Source organism: Chenopodium quinoa, unplaced genomic scaffold, assembly GCF_001683475.1.
Source record: "Chenopodium quinoa cultivar QQ74 unplaced genomic scaffold, ASM168347v1, whole genome shotgun sequence".
NCBI classification, from domain to species: Eukaryota; Viridiplantae; Streptophyta; class Magnoliopsida; order Caryophyllales; family Amaranthaceae; genus Chenopodium; species Chenopodium quinoa.
The window spans coordinates 1,886,711-1,908,238 of NW_018745675.1; the positions used below are offsets into that span (position 1 = coordinate 1,886,711).

Consider the following 21,528-nt stretch of genomic DNA (forward strand, 5'->3'; position numbering starts at 1 on the left):
TTGAATTGATAGGCGTGTCGCGTACCTAACAAAAATAACCTAACAAGACCACTACTATGTAGACGGGCAAGTAAGGATCGAATCCCAAGAGACTAAGGTTCACCTAATTAAATAGACTCTAGTAATCACTAAGCAAGTAACAATCAATGGTGAAATATTCTAAGAACTAATATATAAAGAACTCAATAAATCTAAAGAATGTGATAAATCAATGAACTAAAACATCCAAGATCAAGTATCACAATAATTACAATCGATGCAATTATCTATCTACCCCTAGCATACAAATTCAATTAACATGGGGAAAAGCAAACCATAATCAATACCAAGGACTGCACACTACACACTTTCTCATCTATTTTCCTCGAAAATAATTCATCTCTTCTCAAGAAAACTGCATTGCATTGTTCCTTTTGGACTTTTGCTTGATCATGAAGAGTTGATAAATGACTCACTTGTTCTGAAAGTTGGGAAAGGTGAGTTTCTCTCCCCTTATTTTGAGCAATAAGCATTTGAATCGAGCTTTCAAAGTGTTCATTTTGCTTTGCTTGTAGCTCAAATTGCTTTGTCATAAGCTCTTGCTGTCGAAGTTGGGAAGAAGTGAAAGTCTCCATAATGGAATCAAGATTGTATTTTGAAGTTTGTGGTGGTAGTTGTTGATTCATGGGTTGGTGATTAAAAGATGCCCTTGCTTGAAAACTAGGTGGTGGCGACGGAGAATTCAATTGAGCTTGAGTGTTCATATAAGAGAAGTCCGGATGATTTCTCCACCCTTCATTGTATGTGTTTGAATGAGGATCATACGACCTTTTAGGATTAGAGGTGTAGAAAGAATTGGCCTCCTCAATTGACATCTCACTGGAAATTTTGGGGCAATTAGGTGCAATGTGACCCTGCACATTACACATCTGACAGGTCTCCGGTAAGCTAGTAGATGTTCCGGCTTGGAGTCTGTCAAACTTGCTTGTTAATTCCTGCACAGAGCTAGTCAAAAGAGTTAGAGCTTCAACATCTAATTTACCTCCCTTCTTCACACTATGTCGACCTCCTGGATGATAATTATCATTGGCTGCCATCTTCTCAATTAGCTCTTTGGCTTCAGTTGAGTTCTTAGTCATGAGAGAACCCCCGGATGTAGCATCAATGTATATGCGGAACTCATGGGTCAGACCATTGTAGAATGTTTGGATTAACATCCACTCTGGGATACTGTGATGAGGGCATTGTCTCTGTAAGCGCTTGAATCTTCTCCATGCCTCATATAAGGACTCATCATCAGATTGACGAAAGGTAGCTAGCTCGTTCCTTAACCTTGCAGTCTTCTCTTGCCCTAAAAATCTTACTAAGAAAGCTTTGGCATGCTTATCCCATGTATCAAAGGAACCTATACCTTCGTCTCGTAACCATTCCTTTGCTCTATCCCGTAGTGAAAAAGGGAACAAACAAAGTTTGATAGCATCATCAGTGACACCGTTGAGCTTTATGGTGTTACACTTCTCCAAGAAACTTTCTATGTGACTAACAGGTGTGCCTGCAAATGAGTCATTGGAGATGAACTGTATGAATTGAGGTTTTAATTCAAAGCTCTGAGCGGTAATAGGTGGTCTGACAATGCTGGATAGGAGCCCGGTTGCGGTATCGGGAATGTTGTACTCCAATAAAGATTTTGTGCCGTCTTCCATGTTTCTATTGTTTCGATTTCTCCCTCTTCTTCTACCTCTTTGTCTCCTTAAAGTTGCTTCGATTTCAGAATCAAAAGGTGCTAAATCGTCTAACCCTGAACGTCGTGTTTGCATGCAACAAAGAACTAAAGGAAGAGTATAAAAAACACAAGAGACAATTGTCGAAGCAACGAATAAAGCTTAGTAAAAACGAATCACAAATAATCAGAAAGAAACCATTAGTCCCCGGTAGCGGCGCCAAAATTTGATAGGCGTGTCGCGTACCTAACAAAAATAACCTAACAAGACCACTACTATGTAGACGGGCAAGTAAGGATCGAATCCCAAGAGACTAAGGTTCACCTAATTAAATAGACTCAAATAATCACTACGCAAGTAACAATCAATGGTGAAATATTCTAAGAACTAATATATAAAGAACTCAATAAATCTAAAGAATGTGATAAATCAATGAACTAAAACATCCAAGATCAAGTATCACAACAATTACGATCGATGCAATTATCTATCTACCCCTAGCATACAAATCCAATTAACATGGGGAAAAGCAAACCCTATTCAATACTAAGGACCTCTCTCGAGTATCAATGGCTTCTCTAACCACAACCAAGCCTATTCTCATGGAATCATGCAAATTAGAGACATTAAACACTTTACTTGGCTTCCCAACTATCAATTCAACTACTCTCGTGATGAATCTCAAACCCTAAATTGATCTACTCAAATCCGTTAAAACCCAACTCTCGTTGTGATTAAAACTATGAAATAATAACAGTAATAATTATCTCTAATCTAGTATTGGCATAATCACAATCAATTTAGCATAAATAATCGCAATTGTCATTAGAGAATTTAAAGAATCAATTCATGCATCAATCAAAATTGGGCTAGCCTAGATCTTGGAATATAAAAAACTACTCACACATATTGAAATAAGCAATAGGAAAAATAATCAAAGAAAACATAATTAAGAAATAAGGGATGAAAGGAATATACCAAATCTTGAAATAAATGGAGATTACAAAAGTAAAACTTGAATCTTGAATTAAAAAAGCAACGTAAAATTTTTAGAGAAAACTAGGTCTAATAAGGAATGCTAGATAGTGAAATAAAATAAAGTCTGGGGTATTTATACTCCTAACAAAAAGATAAGAAAATGTAAGAAAATTCAGCGCATCCTCCTAAGAGGCACGGACGTGCCTCACTTCGAGTAAGGTTCTTCTCATCTTCTGGACTCCAGGCATGGACGTGCCTCATATGCAGAGTCGAAGGCAGCAGTAGAGACACGAACGCGCCTCACTTCTAGAGTATTTCCCTCGGTTTCTGAGGCTCATGCACGGACGTGCCTAAGCTGGGCATGGGCGTGCCTCTCTTAAACATGGTCGTGCTTGGCTCTAAAATTTCCGAAGTGACTCGTTCTTCAACCAACAAGCTTTGTGAAGGTCCGTGGGCCTCGGTTTAGTCTCATGACTTCATAAAATCTCTAAATTAGCTTCGTTAATCATGAAATACATCAAAAACAGCGAAACTACCCATAAAAGCATCGAATCATTGAAACTAAACCAAATCAAACCAAAATGAACTAAAATACTAAGCTAGACTAATAAGAACAACTAAAAAGAGGCTAACAATTATGCACAAAACACGGCTTATCATGAATAAAGTGTTTTAAAGTAACCAATTTAATTCTCTTATGGTGCTTTAAATTTTATTAAACATAATTATTGAACTTTGCCTCGTTTTTGTTTGAAGATGAATAGCTTTAACGACAACATTAACTTGCCAACCAAACTAAAAACAACGCTAGATCTCATAAATTTCAAGGATTGGGAAAATGAGCTAAGAAATGTTCTTAATAGCCACAAGCTCGAAGCTCGGTTGTACATTCCCATCGAAAGCAGATTCAAAGTGGGCTTAACTCCTGAAAGGCATGCGAAAGATGTTTCAAATGCAGAGAAAGTCAGGAACCTCATATTAGCCTCTATTCCAACTTGTTGGAAGAGAAGGTTTAAGGATTATGAGCCAATCTTACTGCGAGAGTGCCTACATGCTGTTTGTAGAGGCGGTATAGGGGCATTAGGAAGTGGAGGCATCATTGACAAGAATGTCAAGAAAATCGTTGAATCGATTCCCACGATATATTACTCCTAGATTGACAGTGTAAGGTTTGAGACTTAGAATATTCATTGTAAGATAATGGCTAAGAAACTCATACATAGTCAGTCAGTTAGGACCTATGTCAAGAAACTGATTGAGTTATTCAATTGGATGGATATCTTAGGGAGACCGTTTGATGATGACTCTGCTCATATTACTATTTTGTTTTCACTCCATGCTGGATTTGATCTCGTCAAGCTAATTCATGATGATGAAGGCTCTATAGTCATGCTTGTTGATTTATGATCAATCACACAGAGGAGTACTTGAAGAAAGAAGGAAGCCAGTGTTTCTACTACGATAGGTGGTCTTACCACTTACCAGAATGTCCTCACAACATGCTGTTAAAAACGAAAGGTAAGGAGTTACCTAGTATATTTGTTGTTGAAATCAATCTTACTCCTTCTTCCACTTGGGTATTTGATACCAGTTGTGGTGCTCACATTGTTAATAACATGCAGGGCTTAAGAGAGAGTAAGAAGTTAGCAAAAGGGGAAGTAACGCTTCAAGTAGGAAATGGAGCAAAAGTTGTTGCACTTGCTATTGGAAGCTATCATTTGAAGCTCCCATCTGGTCTTATTTTGGTGCTTAATAACTGTTATTATGTTCCAACAATTACCAAAAACATTATTTCAGTTCCAGTGTTACATACTGAAGGTTTTTTCTTTTGAAATAAGAGACAAGAGTTGTTTTTATTTCTAAAGATACTATGTTATATGCTAACGCAAAATTGATTAATGGTTTGTATGTTTTAGACTATACAACCCATGTTTACAACATTGATGATAAAAAGCACAAAACAAATGAACCAAACCAAACCTACTTATGGCATTGTAGGTTAGGTCATATAAAAATCGCGCATCCAGAAATTACAAAAGGATGGGCTCTTATCCTCATTAGATTACGAATCATTTGAGAATTGTGAGTCATGCTTGTTAGGTAAGATGACCAAATCACCTTTTACAGGAAAGGGTGAAAGAGCTAGTGACCTTTTGGGCCTCATACATACAGATGTGTGTGGACCAATGAGTTCAAAAGCTAGAGGTGGATTTAACTACTTCATTACCTTTACTGATGATTTAAGTAGGTATGGCTATATCTACTTAATGAAGCACAAGTCGGAATCCTTTGAAAAGTTCAAGGAATTCCAGAATGAAGTACAAAACCAGCTTGGGAAGACAATTAATGCACTACGATCTGATCGTGGTAGTGGATATTTGACTCAAGAGTTTGATGATCATTTGAGGGATTGTGGAATACTTTTGAAATTAAATCCTCCAGGAACACTACAGTTGAATGGTGTGTTAGAAAGGAGGAATCGAACTTTGCTTGACGTGGTTCGATCTGTTGGGTTTCGTAGTGTACGACACAACGCGGAATGAATCCCTCCCAAGACCCGCACACAAATTAATGTAACTAAACATGCATATTAAATAATAATCACATAATTAACTAAGAGAGAGAAAAGACGATCTTACCCTCGACGTGTGCTTCGCTCCTTTAGAGCTCGTAATTAAAAGCGCTAGCTCCGCAAGCGCGTGAGCCTCCGATGGCTCACACCCTCGAGACCCGACCCGAACGGTCCCTACCCCGAAGGTTAGTCGGGGCTAGATCAAGAACTTAGAGTATTAGAATTAAGGTATTCTCTTCTTGGAGATCCTTTAAAATTCTCAACTCAAGTGTCCCTTCCCAATCCCCAATGATGGGTATTTATAGGGAAAGGAGCCTTGAATTCCAATCTCCCATCCACGTGGGAGAGTTGGTTAAAATGCACTTTATTTAATTTATTTTAATTCAAAAACAATTTAAAATTCAAGTGAATCAACAAACAACAAGTGTCAAGTGTAGAGCAATAGGTTAGGTGAGGACCACAAAGAGGGGGGGGGGGAGACCATCCACCCCTTGCTCCCCAAGCAACCCAAACAAACCGGTTCCCCACACAGACAATCAATGCACGCGCGCCAGCTGGTACTGCCAGTCTTGGGCGCCAAGGCTGCCTTGCTGGCGGCCTGGCCCTTTGGTTAGGCTTGCTAGCTGGGCACTGTGTGTGCACGCAGCCTAGCACGCTAGCACGCACACCCGCATCCCACGCACGCATTGCGTGCTGCTGCTGCTGCTACTGCGTTGCTCGTGCTAGCGAGGCCCAGCAAGCACTTGCGTGATGTTGGCCTTGCGATGGTGCGGCTGGTGCTGCTATGTGCGACGCACTAGCATGCTAGCACACCTATCGCACCCGCAATGCTAGCCATGCCGCACCACCCCAATTGAAGTCTTAAAGGTGGTCCTATAAGCCTATTATGAGTCAATGAGCTTACTAGAACAATCCTTCCTTGTTCTAGCAACAGTCTTCTCCAAAATGACTTTCAACTCCCTATTTGTGACCTCCGCTTGACCACTTGTTTGGGGGTGGTTAGCAAGGCCTCGCTTGTGCGATACACCATACTTTGAAAGAAGCTTGTTAAATGTATGGTGCTTGAAGTGTGAACCTCCATCACTTATGATTTCCTTAGGAACACCAAATCTCGGGAAGATTACTTTCTTAAACAAGTTGATAACCACCTTTGAGTCATTGGTGGGAAATGCCATAGCCTCCGCTCATTTAGAAACATAGTCAAAGACAATTAGAATGTGCTGGTCTTGCGATAAGATGAAAGGGCCCATGAAGTCAATTGGCCTAACATTGAAGATTTCAAGCTCAAGTATTGGATTTTGAGGCATCTCATCACGCCTTGATATGTTCCCCGTCCTTGACAGGCGGTATTTTAGGTCGTTACTAAGATACCTCTATCAATGATATTTTTAGTCCTAAACATGCAAATAAATGAGTACGGAGGCAAGTCAAGGGTCGAACACAAGGAAACGATTATGCACCGCTATTTATCTCCTAATGTCAATCTAGTTCGGTCAAGAAATATGATGGGTAAAGTAATGACTAAAGGGAATGAAATAACAATTAAAACAAGCATTAGGGGGAAGGATCAAACATGCTATGAACTCAACAATGCTAGGCATCGGGAAATAGGTTTACATGCATACCAAGCAACTAAACAAGGTAATACCGAAAGCACTCTCTAATCACCTATCGGGATTAAGAGCTGTCCTAGCTAGCATACACTTACACTATCGTCATAAGGCATACAAATTAGGGTCATGCAATAATCAATCACCTAATGACTATTCCTAAATCACACTATCGTCATGATTTAGTTCAAGTCACTTAACCACAACATGCATATGGCCATAAACATGGAGTTGCCAATAAGTATAAGCACAAGGAGCATTTAATCACAAGTATTTCATATCAACCTAGCCTAACATACATCAAACTCAAGGCATGCTTTCACCAAACCCCTAGAAACAAGGAACTACTCACAATCCATAACTATAACTACTATCATGCTCAGCAACATTATAACCAAAGGAATAACAAGAAAGACAAGGTTTTTATCAACTAAACTAATAAAGATGGAAACTTTAAACATAAACAAGAGAGAAAATAGAGAAATTTACCAAAGACTTCATTAAATACCAAGTGGAGAAACAAACACCATCCAAGCTTCAAGCTCAAAAACATACACCAATATTCTAAAATGCTTCTTCAAATACTAAGAGTAACTAAAGTTGATAAAGATGAAACTAAAACAAAAATTTATGAGGACTCATCAATACAAAAGTGGCTAAAACAATAATCTAGAAAAATGCCCTAAAAAGCTCTCCTACAAGGTTTCTATGCTAAAGTATGCTAATGATAGAATGTTGTTGAATGTCAGCCGTTTTTCCTCCCTTTTGTTCTTTGGACTGAATTTGGGATTTGAATCCACAGCAGACAGGCGCGCCCACACACAAAGTGGTGGCTCGATCGCTCCTCGATATGCGCGCCCGCTCCAATATGGGTATTAAATGGTTGGTCCAGGTCAGCAGCGCGCCCGCGCCCTAAGGTGGCGGCCCCCTGCCTTGGGATGCGCGCCCACGCCATTGTTGTGGTGTAGATTCTCCAACTTTGCTCTCGTTCCTTCCAACTCCGAATCAATGGCATACACACCTACAACCATGAAACATGAAGGCAAAGTGTAATACAACGAAGGGGGAGGGGAGTATAGACTACCTAAACCATATGGATATACGATACGCATCACAAAGGTAGAATACTCTAACTAGGTGAATCGTAGCAAAAACATACTAAAATGGACCAAATTATTACTAAAACTACTACAAATGACTACCCTAGGAGTGACATAACTCATGTTACCGTTATAATCCCCATTTACGACAGACGTTTGACAACATCAAAATGTACTAGTACTCAAACAAGAAAACTTACAATACTCATGGTCGAAGAAAAAGGTTCCTATAGCTATAATGAGAAATATACTTATGACAATTTTAAATCTCTTAAAGTATTCTCATAGGTCAATCCAGTACAGTTCCAAACCAATACCAGTGAAAATGATTTATTACAATCATGTCCTTGTAGCACAAGATATGGTGCTATAAATCATACTACACACTAATCCCAAGTGGTCATTAATCGTCCATCATTTAAATGACCTTGATTAGGGATGATTTTTGATTGAAATATTCTATGTTCACTTAACAGGTGTTTCTTTATACCCTGTCTTGAATATTCTTTGAAATCGAATGGACTCATTATTTAATTTTAAACCACAATTAAATAGAAATGGAGTGATAATAATTTTGAAAAAAATTTAATTACTCCAAAACGAATGGTTCAACATACTATTTTACATTAAAAACCTTTAAATTTAAATAAAACACATGAACAGGGAAATTAAAGCCAATCTCCAACGTGCCTAATTCCCATTGCCTCAACATGCTTGTTGTGCTTCACTTGAGGCAAAGGTTTAGTGAGTGGATTGGCTACATTGTCGTCCGTTCCAATCTTACAAATTCTAATTTCACCCTCGGACTTCCATTCCCTTATCATGTGAAATCGCCTCTTGACATGTTTGACCTTCTAATGTTCCTTTGGCTCCCTTGCCTGAGCAATAGCTCCATTGTTATCACAATAGAGGTCTATCGGACCCTTGATGGAGGGTACAACATCAAGTTCGCTAATGAACTTACGAATCCAAACTGCCTCCTTAGTTGCTTTTGAAGCTACCAAGTATTCGACTTCAGTTGTAGAATAAGAAGTAGTGCTTTCCTTAGCACTCTTCCAACTAAACGCTCCTCCATTTAGATAGAATATGTACCTTGACTGCGACTTGGAGTCATCTACGTCAGTCTGGAAGCTTGCATTGGTATAACCTTCAACAACCACATCATTACTTCTGTTAGATATTTAGAGTGTTGATGGTTGCACGCTCGCGACCATGAAGGAGCGCCCGCGCAGAGAGCGCGCCTAAACCACGCACCTCTCTGGAAATTGGCAAATTTGAAGGGTGAGGATGGCGCGCCCGCGCGACAGGTGGCATTCCTGCGCGTCCTGGTTGGCGCGCCTAAACCGCGTCCCTCACTGCCTTTTTGTGAATTCTTGCAGATATTGTGAGGAGCGCCCGCTCCACCTGGTGGCGCGCCCGCTCCACCTGGTGGAGCGCCCGCTCCACCTGGTGGCGCGCCCGCTCCACCTGGTGGCGCGCCCGCTCCACCTGGTGGCGCGCCCGCTCCACCTGGTGGCGCGCCCGCTCCACCTGGTGGCGCGCCCGCTCCACCTGGTGGCGCGCCCGCTCCACCTGGTGGCGCGCCCGCTCCACCTGGTGGCGCGCCCGCTCCACCTGGTGGCGCGTCCGCGCCTCCCTATTTTGCGGTTTTTTCTTAACGATTGAGTCTTTTATTAAAAGACTTATTTCGTGAAAGAAGGTGATACATATTTTATTCTTCATCTCTCCAAAAGAAATTCTCCACATTTTTTGTCAAATTTCTTGCAAACTTTTGTGAGAAAAACTCTAATAATTTAGCCAAATTTATGAATTTGTCATCTTTATTTCGATTCTTAGTGCAAAGAACGAAATTGCTGTCTTTTGTATCTCAAAGAGGATTTTCGGATTGAACCCAAGCACCGTTTTGGGGGAAATTAACCTCTTTAGGAAAGTGTTTACACGCCTAAGACAATGTATCAAGGATTGAGACTCAAGTGGTCATCAACATTCTCATGTTCATGTTCTTGGTGAAGGCTTGGAGTTGAGGCAAGTATAGAATTTTTCACATTAGTGTTTTCTTTTGTAATTTCTGAATTACATAGTATATTTGGTGCTTGGCTTGTAATACTTTGATTAGTATTTGGATTGTTGTATAATTTGATATTAATTATACACTGTTTAGGTTTTGTTCCCACAATTTTTAAGTATTTCTTTGTTATTTGGATTACTGTAAAAGCTAAGAACTTCCACCATAGATTAGGAATTTATCCTTGTTCTTTTTCTGGTACTTTAGGATATTATTTGCCGCAGTCCAATGCGCCTCTCCTGGGTCTGATTGGTATCGGCTCGTAGCACTCAAGGCATCCGACCTAGTACATATCATGGCATACATGATTGATCCAATAAGCGAAGCATATGGAATTTGATTCATCCTCTCTCGCTCATCAGGTGTCTATGGACACTACTTCTTGCTGAGAATTATGTCATGTGACATGGGTAGGTGCCCTCTCTTGGCCCTTTCCATGTTGGATCGTGCCAGTACCTTATCAATATAAGTACTTTTGCTCAATTCAATCATCCTTTTAGATCTATCCCGGTAGATCTTGATGCCCAATATGTACTGTGCCTCTCCCAAGTCCTTCATTGAAAAGCACTTTCCAAGCCAAGTTTTTACAGACTCAAACATTAGAATGTTGTTTCCAATGAGCAATATGTCATCGACATATAAGACGAGGAATGCGATGTCACTCCCACTGACCTTCTTGTAAACTCAAAACTCATCTGGATTCTTGATAAAACCAAACTTGCTAATGGCTTCATCAAGTGCAATTACTAGATATATCAAGGATCACTTTTATGGAGATAATTAGTTCATTCTTTTGGGTCGTCATTGTCTGTTGCTAGATATGATAAATGATCTTTGGGTTATTCAAATAGTCCAAAGCCCAATAGAATGGATCCTATGAGGTCACACACAAGGGTATTGGATTGAACAAGTATGGAGCCCATTAATGGGCCTCATGAGGTAATGACAAGCCATGAAAGGTGTAGGGCTAGTGTAGTTAGAATTGAGTTAAGTGTTTGATCTTCACATGGACTCAAATTATGTATAGGATATATAAATGGAGTCCTTTCCTAGGTTTTTAAAATAAGTCACAATTAATCATACAGTAAATTGTGAAGCAAGGCAACCAAATTCCCTAGCCCTATTCTCTCTTTCACGCACGCCTTCTCCTCTTCTCCCATCCGTACTCCCCCCCTTGGTGGCGCTTGGTGTTTGCGGTGGTTGTTCGTGGTTAGTTCGTTCCTCTCCTCTCCATAGAAGGTTGATTGAAAGGGTTCAATCACGACTAACTAGCATTAGTGGAGGTTCAATTTCTCCCCGTGGACCAAGTAGAGGAATCACGTTTAGGGTTCTAGTTCTCCTATTGTTCTTGCTTGATTACACATGGAACCAAACTTGCTCGATTAAGCTTGCATACCTTCCTAGCATTGATTGGATCAACTAAATCTTCTGGCTGTGTCATTTACATAGTATCTTCCAAAATTCCATTAAGGAAGGCGGTTTTGACATCCATTTGCCATATTTCATACTCATAATATGCGGCAATTCCTAGGATAATCCGGACAGACTTAAGCATGGCGACTGGCGAAAAGGTTTCATCATAATCAATGCCGTGAATTTTCCTGTAATCTTTTGCCACCAATCTAGCTTTGTATATAGATACATTTCCATCTTTATGGGTTTTCAACTTGAAAATCCATTTGCAACCGATAGGTGTGAAACCTTCGGGCAAATCAACCAAGTCCCAGACTTGATTTTCAAACATGGAGTCCATCTCGGATTTCATGGCCTCTTACCATTTAGCAGAGTCGGGGCTCATCATAGCTTGTTTGTACGTCGCTGGCTCATCTCCATCCACTATTAGGATGTCTTGATCTTTGGTTAAGACAACACCGAGGTATTTCTCTGGTTAAGATCTTGGCCGTTGTGACCTACGCAGGGTAATAGATTGAGCATTTCCATTGTCTGTTTGACTTTTCAAATTGTCGGTTTGACTCTGACCAATGTCAACTGCTGCTTCTAATGCACTTTGATTGTCAGTTTTGTTAGGTTGACTTTGTTGCTCGTCCTTTCGAACTTCATCGAGTTCGATTTTCTTCCCACTTCTCATTTTGGAAAGGTGATCCTTCTCCAAAAAGACACCATCACAAGCAACAAACACTTTGTTCTCGGATTTTTTGTAGAAGTAATACCCCTTAGTTTCTTTGGGGTATCCCACAAAGAAACGTTTGTCTGATTTTCGGTGAAGTTTGTATGAAATTAATCTCTTGACATATATGCTTCGTAACCCCAAATCTTAAGAAAAGACAACTATGGAGGTTTATTTGTCCATAATTCATATGGAGTCTTTTCGACAGCTTTTTCGGTTCACGGCTAGTGCCGCGGTTAAAAGTGCGTGTCCCGAGAAAGAGATAGGAAGATCACTAAGGCATATCATTGATCGGACCATGTCTAACAAGGTTCGATTCCTCCTCTCAGACACTCCGTTCCATTGTGGAGTTCTGGGAGAAAATATCGTTTTCTTTCAGATGATCGTCGAATTCATGGCTCAAATACTCGCCACCTCGATCCGATCGACGCGCTTTTATGCTGATTCTCCACTTCACTCTGAAACTCTTTGAATTTCTCAAAAAATTCAGATTTGTTAGACATAAGGTAGACATATCCATATCTACTATAGTCGTCCGTGAAAGTGATGAAATATCGATAACCATGCCTTGCGAGTGTACTCATTGGTCCACATACATCTGTTTCGGGGTTTTTTGATGTGTCTTGCGGGAGAGTTATAGCACCGGGAATGCACGCCTGACTTCTGTACTTGCAAAACAACGAAACCCCGGTTGGGTGGAGTTCCGCCTTCGAAGATCAAGTTAGTATGATTTCGGATTAGATTACGTGCGGAAAGTAAATGGGTATTTCTCTCGGATTCCGGGAGATTCCGCAATTAATGAAGATGATCCCTCTATTTATAGCAGATGAAGATCTACTCCCCTATTGGGGGTACAATGCCACGTGGCATCCATTGATTGGATGCCAATGGTGCTATAGGGAGGTGACACGTGTCAGGCCCTCATTGGGCCACGTGTCTAGGTTAATTTTTACCCTAAAAATTTTCCCCTCACAGGTGTTGACGTGGCTATGCCACGCGGCGCCTGTGACACGTGTCAACAGGCAGGAGGGCGACGGTTCGCCTGCTTCCCTCTACTTTTTCAAATTTAAAACTAAGGGGGGAAGAGGAGGTGACGGTTCACCTTCTGAGATTTCCTATAAATAGGGATCTCCCTCCTTTCATTCCTCACTTTGCCATTTTTGAGAGAAATTTCTTGAGAGAAAAAGAGAGAGCTCCTGACCCCGCCTGCTTGCTCGTGCAAACAACCTTCAACTTCAATACATCCGGATACCGTTTTTGTTTCGTAACCCGTCTCACTAAGGTATCCTTCTGACTTAGTCAGTTTATTTGGATGTTTGATTATGCTGCAGCCGGCCTATGTCATCTGGAGCTTCTTCAGGCAATTTTTATGTTGAATTGCATCTATTTAGAATCTCAGCCGGTTTAAACCTTCTGAGGTATCTTCAAGCAATCTCATTGGTGAGTTGCATTCAATAGACCCTCAGCCGGTTTAAACCGTCTGAGGTATCTTCAAGCAATCTCATTGGTGAGTTGCGTTCAATAGACCCTCAACCGGTTTTTTTTATTTTTTTATTTTTTTTTATTTTTTCACCGTCTGGGGTATCTTTGATAAAACTTTCTTTTGACCTGCTTCGCTGTTCCCTCAGCCGGTCTCACACCTTCTGGGGTATGAGCAAGCAATTCCCTTCTAAGCTGCTTTGCTGGAACCCCCAACCGGTCTTGTACCGTCTGGGGTATCTGCCAACAACCTCTTGATTTATTATTTTAATAGATACGCAACCGGCCTTCTGCCGCCTGTGTTGGTTCTGTTCAGTTCTTTTCCCAAGTTGTCTGTTGATGGACCTTAGCCGGTTTATACTGTATGGTGGGTCTTTGGACAACCTTTAATAAAATCTTCAGACTACTGGCTCTACATATCTACCACAATCGGCTTTTCCCGCCTGTGGTATCTTTGGGAAACATTGGTGATTAACTTTTCTTTCTTTTGCCAATTTGCATTCTGCTTAAAGTGATACCGTATGGGGTATCGTTGGTCAACAACCTTTCGTCTCCTTTCTCCAAACTTTTCTTCAATTTCAAGGTAACGTCTCGGTTCCTTGCCTTTTGGAGTTTCTTTATTTTTAAATCTTCTGGCGGTATATATTTTAGAATAATGACCTCACCCATCACACACACGACACACCACAATTTAGAGGTCAGCCGGTCTCCTGGTACGGCTGAGTCTAGGACTGGAGTGCCGCCTCTGGGTACTGGGAGTCTCCTTGTTCATCTCCGAAACCGACCGTCTCTGTCTCTGTGCACGACGCAATGGCTCGTACTAAAAAGACTGCCTTCGATCCAGAGTACAGAGAAGAAAACTCTGGCGAGTTGCCGCCTGACCCTAATCAAGCAGAGATGACAAGGGGGTCACCGCATGGCACCCCAAGCACTCCTAGTGATGATATTTTGGGTATTGATCTGGGAGGCGGTGAAGATACCGCTTCACCCTCTAGGGTCGAGCTGGAAAACAAAGAAGGGAATACCAGCGATGGCGAGACCGCCTCCTCATCCGGTTTAGAACAAAGTGGCAGTAGTAGCAGCCTCTTAACACCGGATGCTGATAGCGAGGTGGAGGAAAGGCCTACTTGGAACAATAAAGGCGACTCCTTCCTCATTGTCGTCTCAGCTAAGGACAGGGCCAACATGGCCAACAATTTAGCGGACTTTGTAAAGATCCGTCCTCTTGGAGAGGATTGGAAAATAATTGTGCCGCCTGAGATGGGCATTATCGTTTGGGAGGACAAGCAGCCCAATGCAAATGGGTACTTCGTCTGCTATGAAGCGGCGTTTCTGGCTGGCCTCCGCTTCCCTCTTCATAACACAATCAAGGCCATCCTTCGAGGGTATGAAATGCAGGAAATCAACCCCGGCTAGTAGGCCTTTGCTCACATGCATTATTTGAGCAGGAGCCCAGGCGGTTGGAGAGCCTGGTACACATTAACTACCTATCCCCAATACCTGATGACCCTGGACAAACCGTCTAAGTGGTCGGACTTAAAGAACAGGTTCTACTTGGTCTCTGCTCCCACCCAGGTGGAAAACCGGGAGTATAGGACATTCAACCGGAAGCCGAACCTCCTGGGTCCTAAATGCAAAAATCCTCGTATCTCGGATGAGGACTACGAGCGAATAATTGAGTCCAAGTTCTTTGAACAGACTACACCTACTCTCTCCAATGGGGAGATAATAAATGTACCAAGAAATTGGATGCCAAAGCACGAATTTCTTCGTGACGAGGCATTTTTGTCCGTCTGTAAGCTTAGCACTCAGTTTGATAAACGTAGGTCACATTAAAGATTGCCCCTGTTTTGTTTGTAAGAATTCAGTTTTTACCATTCTTTTAACCGAATGGGTTCTTTTGTGCAGTGCGCGGCCTCGCTATGTTGCCTACTGATAAGACGCCTGCTAAGTCAGCCACTGAAATCCGCAAGGCTAATGCGGAGAAAAAGCTTGCTTCCTAGGCGGTAAAAAATAAGGTATCTTGCTTTTCCTTTCTTTTTACTTCAAATTCTGTTGGACTTCTTTGCCGCCTGACCTTTTTGTGCGTTGTTTCAAGATGGGAGCAAGGTGCCCTGCTCCCTTACAAAACTAATAAGGCCTAGGCCAGGGGAGGAGCCGGTCACTCAAAATAAGGCGAGGAAGACCTCCTCCCTGACAGTTCCTAGCCGGCTAACGGTTGGGGGTAAATCTGTCAAGACAACAGGTCTGGGATTCGACCTGGTCCCTAAGCAGCCGGATGACCAAGAGGCATCCAAAGGAATGGCGCCGCCTAGGGTACCGGCTGAGGGTAGTTATGATCCTCATAAAAAATCCCAAGGTACAAATGATCCTTTTAACCCTACTTTGCTTGGCAAGCCCTTGCGGGTCAAGTCGCACTCCCAGCTCCAGCCAGAAGACTCTTCTGGCAGCCGACAGTCGATAGGGGGGAAGTATGTTGCCTTCTCACCATCTTTTTCTGGTGCAGATCACTCCCCTCGCTGGCCGGATGTACAGCAGTACGCCCGGGCCATGCTGAAGGCCGTCCCCAGTGAGGAAAAGGAGGTGATCCCAGGGATCCACACCTTCAATGCCGACTAGGTTATGGCCGGACTGGCTGAGGTACATGCCCTTCCAATTTGTTTAAGTTATAACGCCGCCTGACCCTTTCTAACACCGCTTGGGCTTTTGCAGTCAATGCTGCACGTGGAGGGGCTCAAGAAGGCCTACAACCGCAAATGCGAGGAGGTAAGACGGGCTAAACGGGATGCGTTTGAGGCAAATAACGTTGCCCAATATTCCATGATTATGCATGAATTAAAAACTAAAAGCATAATCATGCAACAGGCGGACTCCATCAAAACCCTCCAAAAATCTCTCAATGAAGCACACACAAAGATTTTCAACATCCAGGTGGCAAAAGAGAATGTTAAGGCGGAGTTGAAGAAGGTGACTGACTCTTCCAAACTTCTGGACTTGGCTAGGAAGGAGAGTACAACTTTCCTGGCTGACAACGTCCGTTTGAAGAAGAAGGCAGCCAAGGCCAGCGACAACTTCAAATCTACACTAGAGGCTGAACAGAGCCGGCTCATTAAAGAGAATGAGCAAGACTGCGCTAACAGAATGCAAAAGGCCTGGTCTCTGTTGCATCCGGAGACGGAGTATACCGTCTGGGAGCTTGCCTATAAATACGCTGATCTTGCCATTGAGGCCCAGGAGTCGAACCAGCCGGCTCTAGAGCCTTATGAAGAGTGGGTCCAGAAGCAGATTGAGGCCATGCAGACAGAGATCGACTCAGACGGGGGAGAGAATCAAGAAGAGATTATCCCTCCTACTTTAGGAGCCGCTTTGCAGGACCCGACTCAGCCTCCACCTCAGCCTTCGCCTCCGCCTCCGCCTCAACCTTAAGCTTTTGTCTTCCAATTTTTCCGGCCTGCGTGCCGTGTATTTCTTGTGTCTTTTACCGGATAGGGATCCGGCTAACAATTGAAAATTTTTGATGTTATTCACGTATATATATGCCGACTAAGTCGGTTTTCTTTGCAATAATTGTTCTCTTTTCTCCATTTTGCAACTTATTGAATTTCTGCTATTTTGCATGTTGTTAATATTGTCTGATACTGTGTTGGCTATACCTGCCCCAGGGCGGGTGGTTGTTTAGTGCCACCACTAAGCAAGTAGCTGCCCATAATTATCCAGATCAATATTTAACAGGTTTAAGTCAGGCGGATTTAGGTCAGGCGCATGCTAAGACGCTGATTCCCACTTGAGTTGTGCTAGAGCGATAGAATGAAATCAGAGTCTATGCGACCGTTTGTATGGTGAGTCGGGGCCGGCTGGCGGCAGAAGTCTTCCTTACCGCCTGAACTTCCTTGGAGCAAGGACGATTGCGACTTGAAATGTAATCTCACCGGCTGGGGTACCTTGGGGTAACAACCAGTGAAGACCTGTTGGAAGTAGATTAGTTTTGAAGTCGACTAATGGACGCGGTAGCCGGCTTGGTTGCTTTTTGGCAACAGCCGACTGCCCAACAACATTTAATTTTGTCGTCTGTATTGCCTTGGGGTAATAACCGGCTCTATCTTGTTTGCAATAGGTTAATCGAACGGTCATGAACTTAACCTAGCCGGTTAAAACCGTCCGACGTTTTGACGCTTAGAACAATGTACCACCCGGAAGGGAGATGTTCTCTTCGACAAATTCACCCGGAAGGGCGTTGTCGAATGCCTGTTCATGGGTAGAGCAGGCGGTTTAAATATGTTAGCTCTGTGCCTTTAAACGGCTAAGTTAGGTACTTAGCATTTTTTTGTTTATGTTTGGGGTAAACGGAAGCCCGGTTTTAGAAAATACCCGGATGTGTTGTTCACATTGGGACTTTGGTACAAAAAGAAATTGAAATAAGGTATTTCTCATTCATTTACTCTATTTGCAAAGAATGATTACATCTTCTTAGAAGTAGTACTTTTTCAAGTTATCTACGTTCCAGGTTCTGGGTAGCTTTCTACCGTCTGGGGTTTCCATGCGGTAGGTGCCGCCTCTAACTTCGTCAAAAATCCGGTAGGGGCCTTCCCAATTGGGGGTTAGCTTTCCCTGCTCATTTGCGATGCCGGTGGCTTCCATTTTTCGTAGCACAAAGTCTCCAACTTTGAGGGGCCGCTTGTGTAATCTCTTGTTATAAGCCCTCGTCATTCTCAGACGGTATATCTCATGACGCAAGGCGGCGTTGCCCCTGCGTTCAGGGAGTGAATCCAATGCTAGGAGCATGACCTCCCAGTTAGCCTCTTTATCACAGAGCATGACTTGGAGTGTTGGCTCATAGAGTTCAATTGGCAAGACCGCTTCTGTGCCATATGTCATAAGAAACAGGGTTTCACCGGTTGCCCCCTTTTCAGTTGTTCTAATGGCCCAAAGGACGTGAGGTAACTCATCCGCCCAAAGACCACTGGCTCTCTCAATCTTCTTTTTTATGCCTCTGAGATGAGTTTGTTAAAGGCTTCAACTTGTCCGTTTGCTTGGGGTCGGCCAACAGATGCAAAACAATGTGAGATCCCCTGATCTCCCAACCAATCCTTGAGGGCAGACGTTTCAAACTGAGGACCGTTGTCAAAAACCATAGACATAGGCACCCCAAACCGGGTGATGATGTTCCTCCAAATGAAGGAGATGACGTCCTTTGTCTCCATGCCTTTGACCGCCTCGGCCTCAACCCACTTAGTGAAGTAATCTACAGCCACCAGAATATATCTTCTGCCGCCTTAGGCAGGTGTATAAAAACCCAAGATGTCCATGCCCTATTTTGCAAAGGAAACCGGGCTATAAATAGCAGTCAGATCTGTTGTCGGACGGTGTATGAGTCGGCCAAACTTCTGACACTTATCACACTCTTCACTAAGTCCATGGCGTCTGCCTCAAGAGTAGGCCAAAAATAGCCTTGCTGTCTGGCTCTCTTTGCTAGAGTCCTGCCGCCTATATGTGAAGCACAAAAGCCCGCATGCAGATCCTCTAGCACCTCTTTTCCCCTCTCTGGGGTAACGCACTTCAGCAACGGCTAGAGGTAACCCTTTCTGAAGAGTTCCCCTTTGAACATTTCAAAGCTTAGAGCTCGCTTTTTAAGTGCTGCCGCTTCTGAGGAGGCATCCTGCAGGGTGCTGTCTACCAAAAAATCCCGGATGGGGTCCATCCAGGTGGAGCTTCGGTTAAGGATTCCAATGGGATCATGTTTAATGCTTCTTTTTTCCATGACTTCCCAGAAGACTGACCTAGGCGTATCACAAGTGGTGGATGAGGCCAGTTTGGACAAAGAATCCGCCTGATATTTCTCTAATCGGGGCACTTGACTCAGATGGAATTCGTCAAATGTCCCCACCTCATCTTTGACCGCCTGCAGGTATTTGATCATAGCCGGATGGGTGGCTTCATTGTCACCATTGAATTGGCTAACAATCAATTAAGAGTCCGAACAGGCGTCAACTTTCCTTGCCCTTGCCGCCTTACACATGCGCATACCGGCTCGCAGGGCCTCATACTCAGCTCATTGTTTGAAGCTTGAAATTTGAACTGTAGTGCAAATTCGTATGTATCACCTTCCGGAGATTTACAAATTACGCCTGCACCACAGTCGTTTACCGTAGAGCTTCTGTCTACAAATAACATCTAAACCTGATCGGTATTTTCCGGCTGAGCCGGCCTAGTCATTTCGACAATGAAGTCGGCAAACGCCTGACCTTTCATTGCCCGCCTAGGTTCAAAAGTTATCTCCAGGCTTTGGATTTCAACAGCCCACTTAATCATTCTACCGGATGACTCTATGGTAGTCATTGGACGTTTGAGTGGCTGATCAGTGAAGACCGTCATCGGATGGGCTAGGAAGTATGGCTTCAGCCGCTTGACTGCCTTGTAGAGAGCCAGCCTAAATTTTTCAATCATTGGGTACCAAAGCTCAACATTTCTGAGAATGTGGCTGATAAAGTATACCGGGAGCTGCTTGTCGTCTCTCTCAGCTAGGAGAACGGCACTAAGGGAGTGAACTGAGACGGCTAGGTACATGTAGAGAACCTCCTTGCGCAGGGGGCTCACTAGCCTTGCCAAAGAGTGCAAGTGTTGCTTTAACCTCTTGAATGTCGCCTCGGCCTCTTCTCCCCATTAAAATCTAGACCTCTTCCTGATTGCTTGGAAGGAGTAAAGGCACTTGTCACCTGATCGGCTGAGGAATCTTCCTAATGTCGCCAGGCAACTGGTTAATTTTTAGGCCTCCTTGAAGGTTCGGGGTGATTGCATGTCAATCACCGCCTGAACGTTTTCCGGATTGGCCTCTATGCCTATTTAATCAATCAGAAATCCGAGAAACTACCCAGACTCAACACCAAAAACACACTTCTTGGGGTTAAACATGACCTTGTGCCGCCTGAGTGTGGTGAAGGTTTCTCGGAGGTCAGCAGGGTGATCCACCTTGTGCTTGGATTTGACTATCATGTCATCTATATATGCCTCTACATTCCTTCCAATTTGATTAGTGAAAACCGTGTTAATCATTCGTTGGAAGGTAGCAGGCGCATCCTTCAACCCAAACGGCATCACCGTGTAGCAATACAGCCCCTGATCAGTGACGAAGGTCGTCTTCTCTTAATCCTTCTTCCATAGGGGAATTTGATGGAAGCCTGAGTAGGCGTCCTGAAGCTCATCAGGGCATGGCCGGCTGTAGAGTCAACCAGACTGTCAATCTTAGGAAGAGGGTAGCTATCCTTTGGACATGCCCTATTCAGATCTGTGTAATCTACACACATCCGCCAGGTACCTTTCTTTTTTTTTATAAGAACATCATTTGCTACCCGATTCGGGTAGTAACACTGCCGAATGAACCCAGCATCCAGAAGTTTTTTGACCTCGGCGGCAGCCGCCTAAGACCTCTCCTCGCCATGTTCACTGTTCTTTTGCATAATTTGCTTTATTTTGGGATCAACGGCTAGCTTGTGGACGGCTAGATCCGGGCAGATCCCTAGCATCTCCTCCACTTCAAAGGCAAAGAGGCCTTTGATCTCTCTCAGAAGTTGGAGCAAGTCTACCCCAACTTTTCAAAAGCAACCGTCCCAACCTTGACTGTTCTGTTAAGACGGCTGTCGTCCAAGACGACATCAAGGCTCTCACCAGCCGGCTGGGGTCGGGAATGATCCGGCCTCTCCCCGGCTAGTGATTGCTATTTCATTTTTCTGGCGGGGGCTAGTTGGTCCGCCTTTCTCTTTGTATCGCCTGCCTTGGGGGCAGGCTCGACTTCTTTGTCGACGAGATCAGTAGGTTCCTCGCTGGGGCCAACTGCATGGGCAGTCGGCTTGACGTCTGAGAGATAGCACTCTCTTGCTGCCTTTTGGTCCCCGTTTAGGG

The 21,528-nt window shown here is 43.3% G+C and overlaps 1 protein-coding gene across 1 annotated transcript; it reads right to left on the minus strand.

Annotated features, from left to right (window-relative positions):
* Positions 1 to 293: 293 nt before the first annotated feature.
* On the minus strand, positions 294 to 1,682 carry LOC110717296. The gene has a single exon (XM_021895948.1). The coding sequence runs from the start codon at positions 1,680 to 1,682 to the stop codon at positions 294 to 296; it is 1,389 nt and encodes a 462-aa protein (XP_021751640.1).
* Between the last annotated feature and the right edge of the window lie 19,846 nt (positions 1,683 to 21,528).

What these genes read in the sequence shown, in the direction of transcription:
- LOC110717296 (XM_021895948.1), bottom strand. Translation starts at nt 1,682, where the DNA reads ATGGAAGACGGCACAAAATCTTTATTGGAGTACAACATTCCCGATACC.